The following is a 14,382-nucleotide window of genomic DNA, read 5'->3' as shown; positions in this document are numbered from 1 at the left end:
TGACATCTTATGTTACCAACAATTGCCGATGCGGCTACCTGTGTATTTGTACCATGTGCGGTAGCACGTTAACTAGGCGTTTACACCAGACAATTTGTCTTCAAATACAACTCTGATTTACTAACTCTTATGTTACACGCTAAAACTTTCATACGAAACTTTCCCATTATTTTGGCGTTCATAGATCGAATTCCATACAAGAGTAATTTTATGAAATTACTGTAATGGGGAACCCGACCTAAGAACGCCAAAATAATGGGAAAGTTTCAGCGTGTAACTTTTATCTCTTTTAACATAAGAGTATGTTACACGGTAAAACTTTCATACGAAACTTTCCCATTATTTTGGCGTTCATAGAACGAGTTCCATACAAAAGTAATTTTATGAAATTACTGTAATGGGGAACTCGACCCATGGTACAACAAGAAAGGTAGTTTCATGCCAACATATGTTCAAAATTTTTTTTAAATTTTGAATTTGAAGTACATTCATTGTCAATGTGAATTTGACACTGAATGAATGTATACCTGCATATGTGTTTGTGTGTATATGTACAAATGTCATTTGAATATAAAAATATTGAAACGACAAAATGTTTTGTTCAAAATATTCTTTATATCTTATCATCAAAAATTGCAGTCGATTCCAAAAATGGATGCCGTTGATATGGATGTACTGTCCGCTCTTGGTGTTGAAGTCTTGAAACATCTCCCATGGCTATGAAATGCAAACATTCTGAGAAACGACAAACTGTTTTGTGTATCTTGGTTTAGTCATTTGAGAAACTACAGGAAGCTTTAAAATCTCATGAATCTATGTACATATGTCGATTTCCACAAGAAATTGGGTGAAATATACAGAACAAAACCAGCAGGTCTGTAACAGCAACATGTAGAAGAAACTGCAGCAGCTTCTGAAAGATCTACCCAAACCAAAATATATGCTAATAATAAAACAAATTCAACGTTGGTTGCCACAATCGCTGTCACAGGATGGTGAAGGTTGTGCAATGTTATTGGTGATGATGGTACACGTATTCCTGCTTCTGTATCCTACACCTAAATTGTGCATGTCCCGAAACATAAGGTGCTCCTGCGGTTAGTTAAACCGATACTGGAAAATACGCCGTCATTAAGTAATATGAAGAATGCAGATAATAAATAATGTACATATGTATGTAATGAGTTGCGTTTTCTTTCTTTAGTTACAGAAGCAGTTACATGTGCAGAGAAAATAACTATGAGAACGGATTATGAATGGCTAATTAAAAAAAAAGAAACTTGTATGTCCAACTTGTTTAATAAACATTTACAGTTTTATTAATAACAAGTAAGAACAGACTATAGTCGGACGGGGCCGACCATGTGATACCCTATACCACTATCCCTGTGCACTAGCTTTCCGGGCTAGCTGTTATAAGATGTGCATTAGAAATTTTACCAATTTTCACACAAAAGTTTTGATCAATTTAACCCGCTAAATATTATCCGATCATACCGTTGACTTGCACGCTACTTCTTCATCTCAAACCAAAACACCGTTTAAAATTTCCGATCGGACTATTATTGCGACCTACAGAGCGGCTACAAAATCGAGCAAAAATTTTGTTTTTGGTCCATTTCATCCCTTTAACATTTCACGATCATCGCCAAAAACTAATCAGTTCTATTCTGGTCCAAACCCGACCTCCATACTAAATTTCGTGACAATCGGTCCATAATTGCGGCCTCTAGCTTGATTACAATTTTTAATGGACGGACAGACGGACGGACGGACGGACACACATCGCTAAATCGCTTTATCTCGTCGAGATATGAAGTTTGGTATACCACATGAGGGGTCTACGACGAATATTTCGCGGCGTTACATGAATTTTTGGGAAAACAAACTTATTATACCCTTTTCCACATTGTGGTATAGGGTATAAAAAGTAACAAAATCACTAAAAATAGATCTTTCAGTTATCCAGATTCAAAGCTTGATTAGGGATTAGGATTACCCAACGTTAAAATGACGTTCAGTTAAGGAACTTACACACAACATCCCCGAAGGGGCATATCAATAAGTGCACGCCTATTCATATTGGCTCAATGATATTGGATCTACTTTTTATCGTCAAGTCCGAACGGCGTGTCTTACAACACCACTTTGTAGAGAAGTTTGTCATGCCTGAAATACTCAGGAAATTTAATCAAGCATTACACTAATTTGCCACTGCTGTCAGGGATTGAACCGCAGACCTTCTGCGCGGACATGCTTCCCACTGCACAACGATGACTGCCAAGGTATTTTTAGTTCTAAAAGAATCCCCCTCTGATGTTGTTGGTTTTCTGGTGGATGCAAACTGTTCTTGTTATTGTTGGGTGTGAACTACTTTGTTGAAATTGTTGTTGATGTTAATGTGGAGCCCAAACTATTGAACTGAAACAACAGTAGTTGGCCGGTGGATGCGCGGAACGTTTTAGATTGAATATACCCACTCCGTACAGTCGCGGAATCGAAAGACATAAAAAAAATTGCTTGGCATACAATCTTTATAGCTTCTTGCTGTTATGGCATCATTTTTATTGCAAATCAAAAATCAAATTCATCTGTGAGGCAACCTGACGTTATTAATGCGATTCCAGTGAATCCAATGTGCTATCATGCAGGAAAACTGTCCGTTAGCCACAGGAAGCAGTTGCAAATACAGTCCATGTTGCAGCAGTTGTAGCTGCTGTTATTCTGATTGATGCTTCATTTATATAAAGGGTTTGTTGTGGCGAAAGTAGTTGATTTGTCGTCTCATACCAGCCGGAGATTTCGTTGTATTATTTGATATTTATTTGTTCACAAACTCGAACATTAATAACAAACTTTATTTATTTTTTTTTATGAAATGTCATGGCATTATTGTTATTCTGTATTTGACAAGCTCCCGTACAGACATACAGAGTCGCATTTACCTACATTTGACAGATGGGACTACCTTTTATTATTTTACCATGACTCGACCTAAGAACGCCAAAATAATGGGAAAGTTTCGTATGAAAGTTTCAGCGTGTAACATACTCTTATGTTACACGCTGAAATTTTCATACGAAACTTTCCCATTATTTTGGCGTTCTTAGGTCGAGTTCCCCATTACAGTAATTTCATAAAATTACTTTTGTATGGAACTCGATCTATGAACGCCAAAATAATGGGAAAGTTTCCTATGAAAGTTTTTGCGTGTAACATAAGAGATAAGAGTAACATAAGAGTTAGTAAATCAGAGTTGTATTTGAAGACAAATTGTCTGGTGTAAACGCCTAGTTAACGTGCTACCGCAGTCAGAATATTATTACGTGGCCATGTATTTCGCAACTGTGCCTTTTTTGATCCCTACTAGTAAAGTTGGGTAATATAGTTCCAAAACGTATAAGTAACATCATGAAATTTAACGTGTGATAGTAAGTATACGCAGTTTGTTCAAATAAAAAATGTGGGCCATTGGAACTGCGAAGTGAACTAGATAGTTCCATATAGTTCCTTTGGCACAACCATGGCACAATTACCAGGTAGATGCATCAGCAAACAACTACAACAAAAACGAGTTCAGTACTGTGAAATGTCAAAAATGTTTTCCAAAAATAAAGCAATTCACAAATTTTTTCAACAAAATTTTGTTAGGCAGTTATTAATAAACACATTATAACAAAAATCCGTCAAAAATTCACAGATTTTCTTTTAAATTTTTGTTTTTTAATTTTGTGTGTTTCAATTACAACAACTTTTTTGACAGCTCACAGTACATCAGCTGGGCTGAGGCGGGTACCTGTATGATTGTGCCATGGGCACAACTCTACCTACTAGAAACAGCTGTTTCTTTGTTTTGCAAAAATGGCGGTTGTTATTGTATGTGTATGTTGTGATTTTGCACGTAAAAACGACGTGTTTGGATTTGATTTTGCCGGTAAAAATTAAAGAATTTTAATCATTTTGTTATATGGAGGACGAATTCCGGATACTACTTTGGTGTCTTGCTGCTGAAACATTAACTGCTGGCTATTTGGGAAAGATATTTTTCCGGATTGAAGGTATACTAAATACATAGTTATTTTCTTGAATATCTCCAGCAGATCATTTGTGGTTTATTTTCCAGACCTTATTCAAAATTTTTGAGGGGCGTACTCCTTGGAGTTGCCAATTGCATTAGGATCACATTCTTAATTTGGTATTTAACACTCACCTCCATCCAACTTTAATTGGAGCATCCTTATTTTGTTATTCCGGTAAATCCTATAGAAAATGGACGACAGCTGTCAAATGTCAGAACAATGTATGTATGTCAAAATCCTTAAAATGTTCACCACCTCCCCATAATAACTCCTTTTCTATTTTCAGCATCACTTGCCATGTCTATGGAAGAGGATAGTTCCATACTCAATGCCAATGTGAATTTTAGTGAGTTAGAAATGAGTTTACCAGTTGAGGAAACCATTACGGAGCCACAGCAGACAACCAAAAACACAAGTAGTCTGGCCGGGGTCAAGTTAAGTATAACAATGGATGATGAAGAAAAAGATTTACTTTCAAACAAACAAAAGGGTCGAACTATTCGCAGTGATACACTGCTGGAAAATATCTGTTATGGTACGGCCAAAGATAAAGCAAATAAAAAATCATCAGAAAGTGAAATAGAAAAGAACAAGACTTCGAATAAGTCTATGCAGGATGATGACGAAGAGGAAGAAGAAGTAGAAGAGAATGATGCAAGTATGACAAAAACAATAACAAAAGAAGTGAATATAACTGAAAACCAAGATGGTACTATTGACCAAGAAGGTGAAGAGGATGACAGTATTATACCAGTTGATGAAGATGACGACGATGATGAAGAAACTTGTGAAGAAAGTACTTTACAAGATACTAAATTAGAGTCTACCAAAACGAAGGCTAACAATAATATGTTTCAACATTTACAACCTCCAGACAAAACAGTTGATAAAGAGGCTTCCATTGATGTGGATGTATCAATGGAAGACGAGAATATAACTGAAGTGGAACAAAGTGCTGCTATCGCACAAGATTCTTATATTGATGCAGAAGATTCTTCACACTTGTTGCCTGATGAAAATGGTTTCTTTAAATATCCTCTCGTTGAGTTGGGTAGAAGACTTTGGCCATCGACAGAACAAAAGCAGTGCTACACCAAAGGTTGTCTGTGGTCACCAGATGGAACATGTCTATTGGTGCCGGTTCATATGGATGGTAAGATTAAAATAAAGTTTTTTTTTTATAAATTTTGTGTTTAAGGTTTCTTTTTGTCATCTTTTCCTTAGGTATGCATGTTTTGGAATTGCCCACGGATTTATATACAACCCAGGAATTAAATGCCAAAAGAGAACTAAGCCCTTTAGCTAGTGCTGTACACGTCAAAGAGGGCGGCATGGTTTATGATTGCTCATGGTATCCATTTATGAGTAGTACAGATCCGGCAACATGTTGGTGAGTGTGTGAATCCGTTATTATTGATAAAGACGTAACTTTTTCGATATTTTAGTTGGTTGGCCACCAGGCAACATGAACCCATACACATGTGGGATGCATTTACTGGAGAATTACGTTGCTCATATCGTGGTTATGATGATGTCGACGAAGTAGAATCCGCAATTTCTGTAGCATTCAGTAATGACGGTCAAAAAGTGGTGGGAGGTTATAAGAAAAATATCAAAATTTTTGATACAAACATGTAAGTACTAACAAAAATTGTGCGCTTAACATAACTTTTTTCAAACATTATCTAATACGGTTTTTAAATACATTTTTAAAGACCAGGGCGTGATTACACCACAGTACCAGTAAAACAAACAGTTTCGTGTTTCGCCTTTAACCAGGAAAATGATAATTGTGTTACAACTGGTTCTTGGAATAGCCACATTTATCACTATGATTTGAGAGCACCCAAACTTGGACCCCTATTTGTTTTGGGTGGCCATTCTGGAGGTATAACATGGCTTAAATACTCAGCTTATAATACCGATAATTGGTATTTATTTAGTGGCGCTCGAAAAGATAATAAAATCTTACAATGGGATATGCGCAACTATCAGGAACCGGTAAAGAGTTTTGAGAGGACAGTAAATACAAATCAAAGAATCTATTTTGATTTAAGTCCATTGGAAAAATGGTTAATAAGTGGAGATACTGATGGCAATTTACGTATATGGGATATGGATGGTAAAGAAGAGGCAATGGAGGTAATTTAAATTGCTTAGGGATCCCATTCAGATTGCGATGATATATTAGTCACACATTTCTTTAAAAAAATAATCCTAAAAAGTCAGCAATCCCAGTGGTGCCCCTAATTGTGAATTGTTCCATAGGCATATTCTTTAATAATTCCCCTTTCACTCTCTTTTAGATATCCTTACACTTTGATTGCTGTAATGGTGTCAGCTTCCATCCAACCTTACCAATTATAAGTACAAGTTCGGGTCAATATCATTTTACTGATACCAACATAGAGTCGGAGAAAAAGGAAGGAACTTCTGCAGTGCAGAAAGTTATTGATTATGAAAATTCCGTTGTATTCCTGTGGTTTGGCTCCTCAATGAATGTGGAGTGAATATTATATGTAAGTTATTTATTATGTTTTTAATGAAAAGATAATGGAATGACCCGTTGAAGGGTGCTACGGCATAAAATAAATGATTGAATTGAACAATTTTTATCGTGTGGAATTTGATGACTTCTATAAGAAGACAAAAGGCCCTCTGTAAGAAGACCTAAAAGCCTTCCATAAAACGACCTAAAGGCCTTCTCTAAGAAGAACTAATGGCCTTCTATATGTAGACCTAAACGCCTTCTGTAAGAAGACCTAAAGGCTTTCTAAAGGAAGCACTTGGCCTTCTATAAGAAGACCTAAGGGCCTTCTACAAAATGACCTAAAGGCCTTCTATAGGAAGACCTAAAGGTCTTCTATAGGAAGACCTAAAGGCCTTCTATAAGAAAACCTAAAGGCCTTCTATAAGAAGAACTTAAGGTCTTCTATAAGAAGAACTTAAGGTCTTCTATAAGATGACCTAAAGGCCTTTTACAAAAAGACCTAAAGGTATTCTATAAGAAGACCTAAGGGACCTTCTTGTAAGAAGGCCTTAAGGGCTTCTTTAGATGAGCCTAAAGACCTATAGTCTTCTACCAGAATGCACTTCCTTCATTTTTCCTCTGTGCACCTCTGCTATAAATAACAACACAGCATAATTTACTACTTAAATCTGAAAAACTCTTTAATTTTTATTAAAAAAAAAAGATTTTACTTCATTTTGCAAAATTGGAAATTACAAAATTTTCATTAACTATTTTGCTTTTTTTTTTGGAACTTAACGACAAAGAAGATAATTAAATATAAAAAAGAAATGCACACAAATAAAATAGAGAACAGACAAACAGCATACTATGTTCGTTATGCATGTTATGGAATACTTTATAGATACGATATATTTTGTTGATGAGCTCACACGACGACGACATTCTCACCTTATCCTCCCACACAATCCGCAACCACGGACGGATAAGATTGACTTCTGGACACTCAAACACACACATACAAAAACAGCTTGCATTCTTAAAATCTCTTTAAAAATTCCTCGGCACAAGTACGAGCCCTAGCATTGACGGCCAATTTCATTTCGCTTATTTCCTTATCAATTTCTTCCATAAAACTGATAACAAAATCAACCAGCTTATGTTTATACATTTGTTCTGTATGGAAATTGGTTATTAGAAAACTAATATCATAGCCATCAATGGGTTTACGTCTCAGGATGATAAACGACTCAGCACGTCTCATCATGAAACGGGTAAACTTGTGACACAGGATCTTTTCAATCTCATCCGCTTGTTTAACGGCAATGCTGACACGCACGGAATTAATGGAAGGTTCGATGAGAACACGCTCTCGTTCATTGCGTGAAATAACAATGGGTGTGAGAATCAATTCCTTGCTGGAACAAACTTCTACTTCGGGTTTGTTGTGACGTTCAACCACTTGGGAGGGGAAATCTTGTAAACACATTGCAGCGGTTAGGGAGTGACGTACAGCGGTTAGATATGGTTTCAATGTGGCAGCCATTGTTGTTGTTTGGATATTTTGCTTCGCAATCAATAAAAATGTTGATGTTTTTAATTAATTTAGTGATTTTGTGAAAGAAATTCAACAAAAATAAATGATTCACTGCTAATGAGTGTTTACTAGAGATGCGCCGTCTGACTTTTTGGCCAATCGATAATCGCTAGAGAAAAAATATCGAATGAATGGGGAAGATCGAAATACAAATATCTAGGCCCGTACAATTTTATGAACGCCGCCAATGTGAATGTTGACATAGGGTTGCCAATAACTGACAAAAATATGATACTATCAGGTATGTGATGAAAATCGATTTCGATTTCAAAACGAGTCGAAAACGATTGTAGGTGTGATGCATGCACATCTTTCGATCTCGAATTGTTTTCGATATCGGTTTCATATTTCATTGTGTTCTATGGAAATTTGATCAAAAAAGGGTGTGATGCAATCCGATAATCGTTTTTCTCGTTTTGAAAACGGTCATATTTTTGTGGTCGATTTATAAACGATGTAATGCATTTTGAGAGATTTTTAGGAGAAAAGGATTGAAATGTAAGCTCGTTTAGAGAATAGATAAATTTCGATTTATTTTCCCTACTTTTGGCATATTTTGTTGAGAAAATTTTTGATATTTTCATAAAAAAAAAGCATAGAACAAAAAATGTACTTTTAACATCTGTGTTTTCTCCAAATTGGTGAAGGCATGAAGGCATCCGCTTAATATGTTGTTATGCACTGTTTGTAGTTCTCATCATGTAATAGCACAAGAATTCCCTCACTAAGCTTCCATATAGGCCCATTAAAATAAGAACACACATTTATCTTATTTTTCAGTAAATTTATTTCGGTTTTTGCTTTCGCCACAACAAAAAATTTTATGCCGCTCTCATCATCTGAGCATTTGGGGTCACTAGTCTGTTTTTTGTTTGGAGGAATTTAATGAAATTGAAACAACGTGGAATTGAAATTCGATGCGGTTTCCGTCACATCTAAATACGATTCACTCGTTTTGGGCAAATCGTTTTTATCCCAAATCGATTCGGAATTCATCACATACCGGTATTTCTATGTTCCAGAACCTGCAAGAAGCTACTAATTTTACAACAATAAAAGCTCTGTTCCTTTACGTTTAAGAATCTTAAAGTTTTACCACTTTTTACTCGAAAAGCGTTCCTTTACTTCAGACACTATAGAATTCATATGGGAGCATTTTACAACTGTTACTACATTTGCCGGTTTTACCATTTTCTAAAGTAAAGGAACAGACCAAAAATTTTTTCCTTTATGTTAACGGAAAAAATAGTGAAAACTAGTAGATTCTTGCAGTTCTGGAACAGACCAAATAGTTGTGTATTTCTACGTGAAAATTTGTAAGGCGCCTGCCACACGGTGAAATAAATTTCACGAAAATATGCGCTTTTAAATCGAGTTCCACACTAGAGTAAATTTCTTAAATTACTGTAGTAAGTAACTCGATCTATGAACTTTTATAAAATGGGAAAGTTTTTAGTGCAAGTTTCGGCGTGTGGCATAAGAGTTACAATCGATAGTATAGACAATTTTCCTAGTGACAATTGTCAGTTGAGAGATAGAGAGGAGAGGAAACACCCTCTCACATCTCATCAACAAACTGACAATTGCCTAATGTAATTTGGGGCTTACAAAATGTTACTAAAAATGGAAAAGTAAAACCATGGCACAATTACCAAGTTAGTGGTGTCACACCAGCTGTTCGAATATGAAATGTCAAATCCCTTCATAAAAAAATATTTTTGTTGTAATTTCTCCAACAACATAAAGGCCTGGGTACATTAGCTGCCTCGCCTGGTTGCCTTGCTTTCCTGCTTCATTTCTGACATAATAAAAGTAAAAGAATAAAGAAGGCCGAGCAAATTTCGAACTGGGTTACCCTTTTTTATTCTTTTATCAGAAGCAAGCAAGGTAAGCAGGCGAGGCAGCTCATGTACGCAGGCCTTAATAGTGTTTTTAGATTAGCTCGAAAAACAGGTTTTAGGGCTGTTTAGTCATTTATTTGCTAAAAAAGGCAACATTTTTCGCCATTTATCATAAAAAATAAATGACGTTAGTTGCGTCATTTATTCTAAACAAGGCATTTATCATAAACTACCGAAAAATGCAACTGTTTTATGCTGTTGTTGTATAATGGAGAAAAACAAAAATACTCAAACAATAACAAAATTGATAATAAATGGTTAAAAACTTGCAAAAATTATGTTTTTTTTTTTTTTTGATAATTTGAATTAAGTCAAATTAGTTGATAAACATTTGTGTTGTCAAATTGCTATATTTTCCCGAATTAAAATTATTGTGTACTTGTGTATGTGTTTGTGTATATGTAAACAAATGACGCAAAAAGCAAGCGTAAAACTAAATTATATAATGTGCTAATCTAAAAAGGCTTTAAAGAAAATGTATATTCAAAATTTTACGATACCACTACCTTGGTAATAGTGCCATGAAATGTACTCTGTTCCAGAACCTGCAAGAATCAACTAATTTTTACTACGATAACATTTTTTACTTTATGTTATCGGAGAAAATAGTAAAAGTTAGTAGATTCTTGCAGTTCTGGAACAGACCAATGAGTTTATACCCAGCAAAAAAAAATTGGAAGTTGTGCAATTGGTGTTATGATTTCACAACATCTTTCGATGTAGTCCAACAGATTTATGGAAAATGCACTCCGTTCGATACGTATTTTGTCTGTTCCAGAACTGCAAGAATCTACTAATTTTTACTATTTTTTCCGATAACATAATAAATAATAAAGTTCTTTGTATTCTTGTTTTACGCAAATAATAAATGCATTTTATTTATTCTGGGATATATCGCAATAGCTTTCATTTTTACTGCATCTTTAGATTGATTAAAAACACAATCCGAAAGGCCTCTGCACATACGTTACAACAATCACATGAAAACTTTAACATCAAACTTGGCATCACTTACACTTTTTTCATGTGGTTGTTGTTTTTAACGCGTGACGCGACGCACAACGGACCGTATGTGCCGGGGCCAGAAGAGTGTCTTTAAATTCAATCCAAACGACTACATCAAAAGCTGTGATTTGGATCGAAAACGGAGTGGATCCTAGCTGTGTGCTGTGGACGCAAAATATATTGCATCCTAGCTACGCGCTCTCTTGTAAAATTCATAAGTGAATTTTTTACAGTTCTCTCTTTTACGAGTTTTACTATTAATTGCTTTGTTCCAGAAACTGCAACAAAAAATTTTAAAAATTAGTAGATTCTTGCAGTACTGGAACAGACCAAATAAGTACGGGAAGTTGCAGGTTCTTCTCAGTTCTCATTTAAGCTTTGTTCCTTTACATTTTTAATGGTAAGAGTGGTAAAAGAGAAAAGTGTCAAAATTGTTCAAAATTGCTCTCTCATGACCATTTTTACCAGAAAAGTAAAGGAACGGAAAATGGTAGATCCGGCAGCAATGTCAGAAAAAAAACATAAAAAATCAATTTTCGTCTTTTATTTCACAGTTTTTAATTTAGTGTTGTCACTGTTCGACTTTTTCTTCGGTTTTTCGTCCATTTTGTGAAATAATCGTCAAACAAAAGTCGAAAAATCAGTTCTGCCATTTTCTACCTGCAGAAATTTTGCTGGTAGCCTGTGGTAGAAGAGAAAGCCATTTTCGCACTCTCTCCCCTCTCACTCTCTTAAAAATTGCTTCTAGTTTTGCCACTTTTCGGGGTTAAGGAACGCTTTGCAGGTTAAAAATGGTAACAAATGGTTAAAATGGTAACCTCAGGTAAGTAAAGGAACACAGCTTTACTGAACAAGTTTGTTATCGAACAGCATTTTGTAAAAGTTTGTACAAATTTGTACAAACTTTTGAGTTATAGTACATACCAAACATAAAGGAAAAACTGTTATAGCAGTAAAAATATTAGATTCTTGCAGGTTCTGGATAAATTATAGAAATTGTTCTCTCATATACATTTATGCCATATTTATTTCCGAATTAAGGTAGAATTAGACGTGACATAGCCATAACGCCATAACCATAGAAAACCAAAACCCAATTGGTTTCTTATGGTTATGGCTATGGCATGTTACTACTAATCGAGTACATTGATTTCCATACATGGCAGAACTACCAGGTAGTGGTATCACACCAGCTGATCGAATACGAAAAGTCAAATCCCTTTATAAAAAAATTATTTTTGTTGTAATTTCCCCAACAACATAAAGAAAGTTTTGACATAACATATTCAAAATTTTACGATGCCACTACCTGGGTAATTGTGCCATGTTTCCATAGGTGTGGTTGAATCAGCTGATTGATATGGCCTTATGGTTTTATGGTTATGTCACGTCTAATTCTACCTTTAATGGTGATGGCAAATTAGCATATTATCGCTATCGCGATAACTATCCGTTTTATATGAAAAATCGAAAATATCTCATATTGGGAATATAGAATATGTTTGCCAGCTCTCATGGCACAATTACCCAGGTAGTGGCATCGTAAAATTTTGAATATGTTATGTCAAAACTTTCTTTATGTTGTTGGAGAAATTACAACAAAAATATTTTTTTTATAAAGGGATTTGACTTTTCATATTCGATCAGCTGGTGTGATACCACTACCTGGTAGTTCTACCATGCCAGCTCTAGTGAAAACAAGCTGTTGTAAGTCCCGTCAACACTAGCGTGATTTCATTGAAAAAATTTCATGAAATTAGGCGTTCTTAGATCGAATTCTCACTACACCAAATTTGTTGATATTAGCTCTGTTCCTTTACGTGCAAGAATCTTCAAGTTTTACCACTTTTTACTCGAAAAGCGTTCCCTTACTTCAGACTCCATACAATTCTTATGGGAGCAGTTTACAACTTTTGCTACTTTTGCCGGTTTTACCATTTTCAAAAGTAAAGGAACAGACCAATTAAGTCTGTTCGTTGAATCAATAATTTGTACAAATTTGTACAAGTCTTTTGCATGGCGCTGCAGAGTAAACGAACAACATCCATGGCCTGTTCCCGTACTTTATAAAGTGGTAAAAGTCGTAAACGATTTTCATATAAATTTTGTGTACGGGAACGCAAAATGTGTAAAAGTGGTAAAAATTGTAAAACTCGATCTAGTGACGCATAATGTCATGAAATTTTTCAATGAAATCACTCTAGTTTGGACAGGGACTATGGAACTCTATATAAGAATTCATAATTTCATGAAACTTTTTCAACGAAATCACTCTAGTGTGGACCGAGACTTTAGTGTGGACCAGGACTTTATTAGATTTCTATTGATAACAAATCAGCTGGTGTATATTATCCAAATGTATATTATAATAGTATATAATATATCATGGTACAATAATACAGGTAGCATTATCATACCAGCTGATGGTAACATAATGTGTCAATTGCATTGAATTGATGTCAAATTTTGACATCTTATGTGGCCAACAATTGCCGATGCGGCTACCTGTGTATTTGTACCATGAATATATGTATGTATATAATAGCTGTGTCTGGTTACTCTAAAATTTGTAACAATTTGTACCAATTGTTGCTGGATGTCGTCTGTTAACACAAAAAAACCAGCAAAAGAGAGCGATTCGAGAGAGACATTTTGACAGTTCTTTCACTGAGAGCTTGCAAATTCTTGCTGGACAAATTTCTTCTAGCAAGCACTTGCAAGCTCTTCTTCTTCCTGAAAACAATCAATCAGCCGTTTTTAGTTTTTTGTTGATTTATGTTTGTGAACATTAAAAAAAATTTAATTGTGGAAATAGCATAGTCTAATTGTATTGTTTTATGGAGAACAAATTTGTAAAGTGGAAAAATACTTTTTTGTTTCATTTTCTTTTTTATTTTTAATAAAATACAACGTGTTTGCTTCCTTTGTTGGCGGACAAATTGTTCTGTTTTGGCAAGTCAGCTGATTGCTTGCTGGTTTTTGCTGGGAAGGTGTCTGTTTACTTTTTACAATTTTCTAGCAAAAGAGAATAAAAACCCCTTACTCTCTGAGAAAGTTCTTGCTGGACAATTCTTGGTGGGAAAGTAACCAGACAGACTTAATATCAGCTGATTTTCTAATTTATTTCATGGCTGTTCCAGAACCTGCAAAATTATACACATTTTTACTACGATAACAAATTTTCCTTTATGTTATCGAAAAAATAGTGAAAATGTGTAGATTCTTGGAGTTCTGGAACATACCTGGTCTGTTCCTTTACTTTTGAAAATAGTAAAACCGGCAAAAGTAGTAAAAATTGTAAACTACTCCCATATGAATTGTACGGTGTCT

At 35.1% G+C, this 14,382-nt stretch overlaps 2 protein-coding genes across 3 annotated transcripts; one reads left to right on the top strand and one right to left on the bottom strand.

The window, feature by feature from the left end:
* The first annotated feature begins 3,763 nt into the window (after positions 1–3,763).
* Positions 3,764–6,688, top strand: WDR79 (Telomerase Cajal body protein 1 homolog). 2 transcript variants are annotated; one of them, XM_073967153.1, is made up of 7 exons: positions 3,764–4,058; positions 4,124–4,300; positions 4,366–5,232; positions 5,304–5,469; positions 5,525–5,713; positions 5,795–6,221; positions 6,386–6,688. In XM_073967153.1, exons 2-7 carry the CDS (start codon positions 4,270–4,272, stop codon positions 6,587–6,589), a joined length of 1,884 nt encoding a protein of 627 aa, XP_073823254.1. In that variant the 5' UTR covers positions 3,764–4,058; positions 4,124–4,269; the 3' UTR covers positions 6,590–6,688. The 2 variants fall into 2 exon arrangements, with proteins under 2 accessions (XP_073823254.1, XP_073823255.1); XM_073967154.1 differs by having other exon boundaries at positions 3,867–4,058; positions 4,124–4,304.
* Positions 6,689–7,224: 536 nt separating this feature from the next.
* Positions 7,225–8,277, bottom strand: Arpc4 (Actin-related protein 2/3 complex, subunit 4). Its single transcript, XM_073967152.1, has one exon. It carries the CDS (start codon positions 8,093–8,095, stop codon positions 7,589–7,591), a length of 507 nt encoding a protein of 168 aa, XP_073823253.1. The 5' UTR covers positions 8,096–8,277; the 3' UTR covers positions 7,225–7,588.
* Positions 8,278–14,382: the final 6,105 nt, after the last annotated feature.

This window comes from Musca autumnalis, unplaced genomic scaffold, assembly GCF_047663935.1.
Source record: "Musca autumnalis isolate F117 unplaced genomic scaffold, ASM4766393v1 scaffold_2, whole genome shotgun sequence".
NCBI lineage: Eukaryota > Metazoa > Arthropoda > Insecta > Diptera > Muscidae > Musca > Musca autumnalis.
This window is presented reverse-complemented; position numbering and strand designations above follow the sequence as displayed.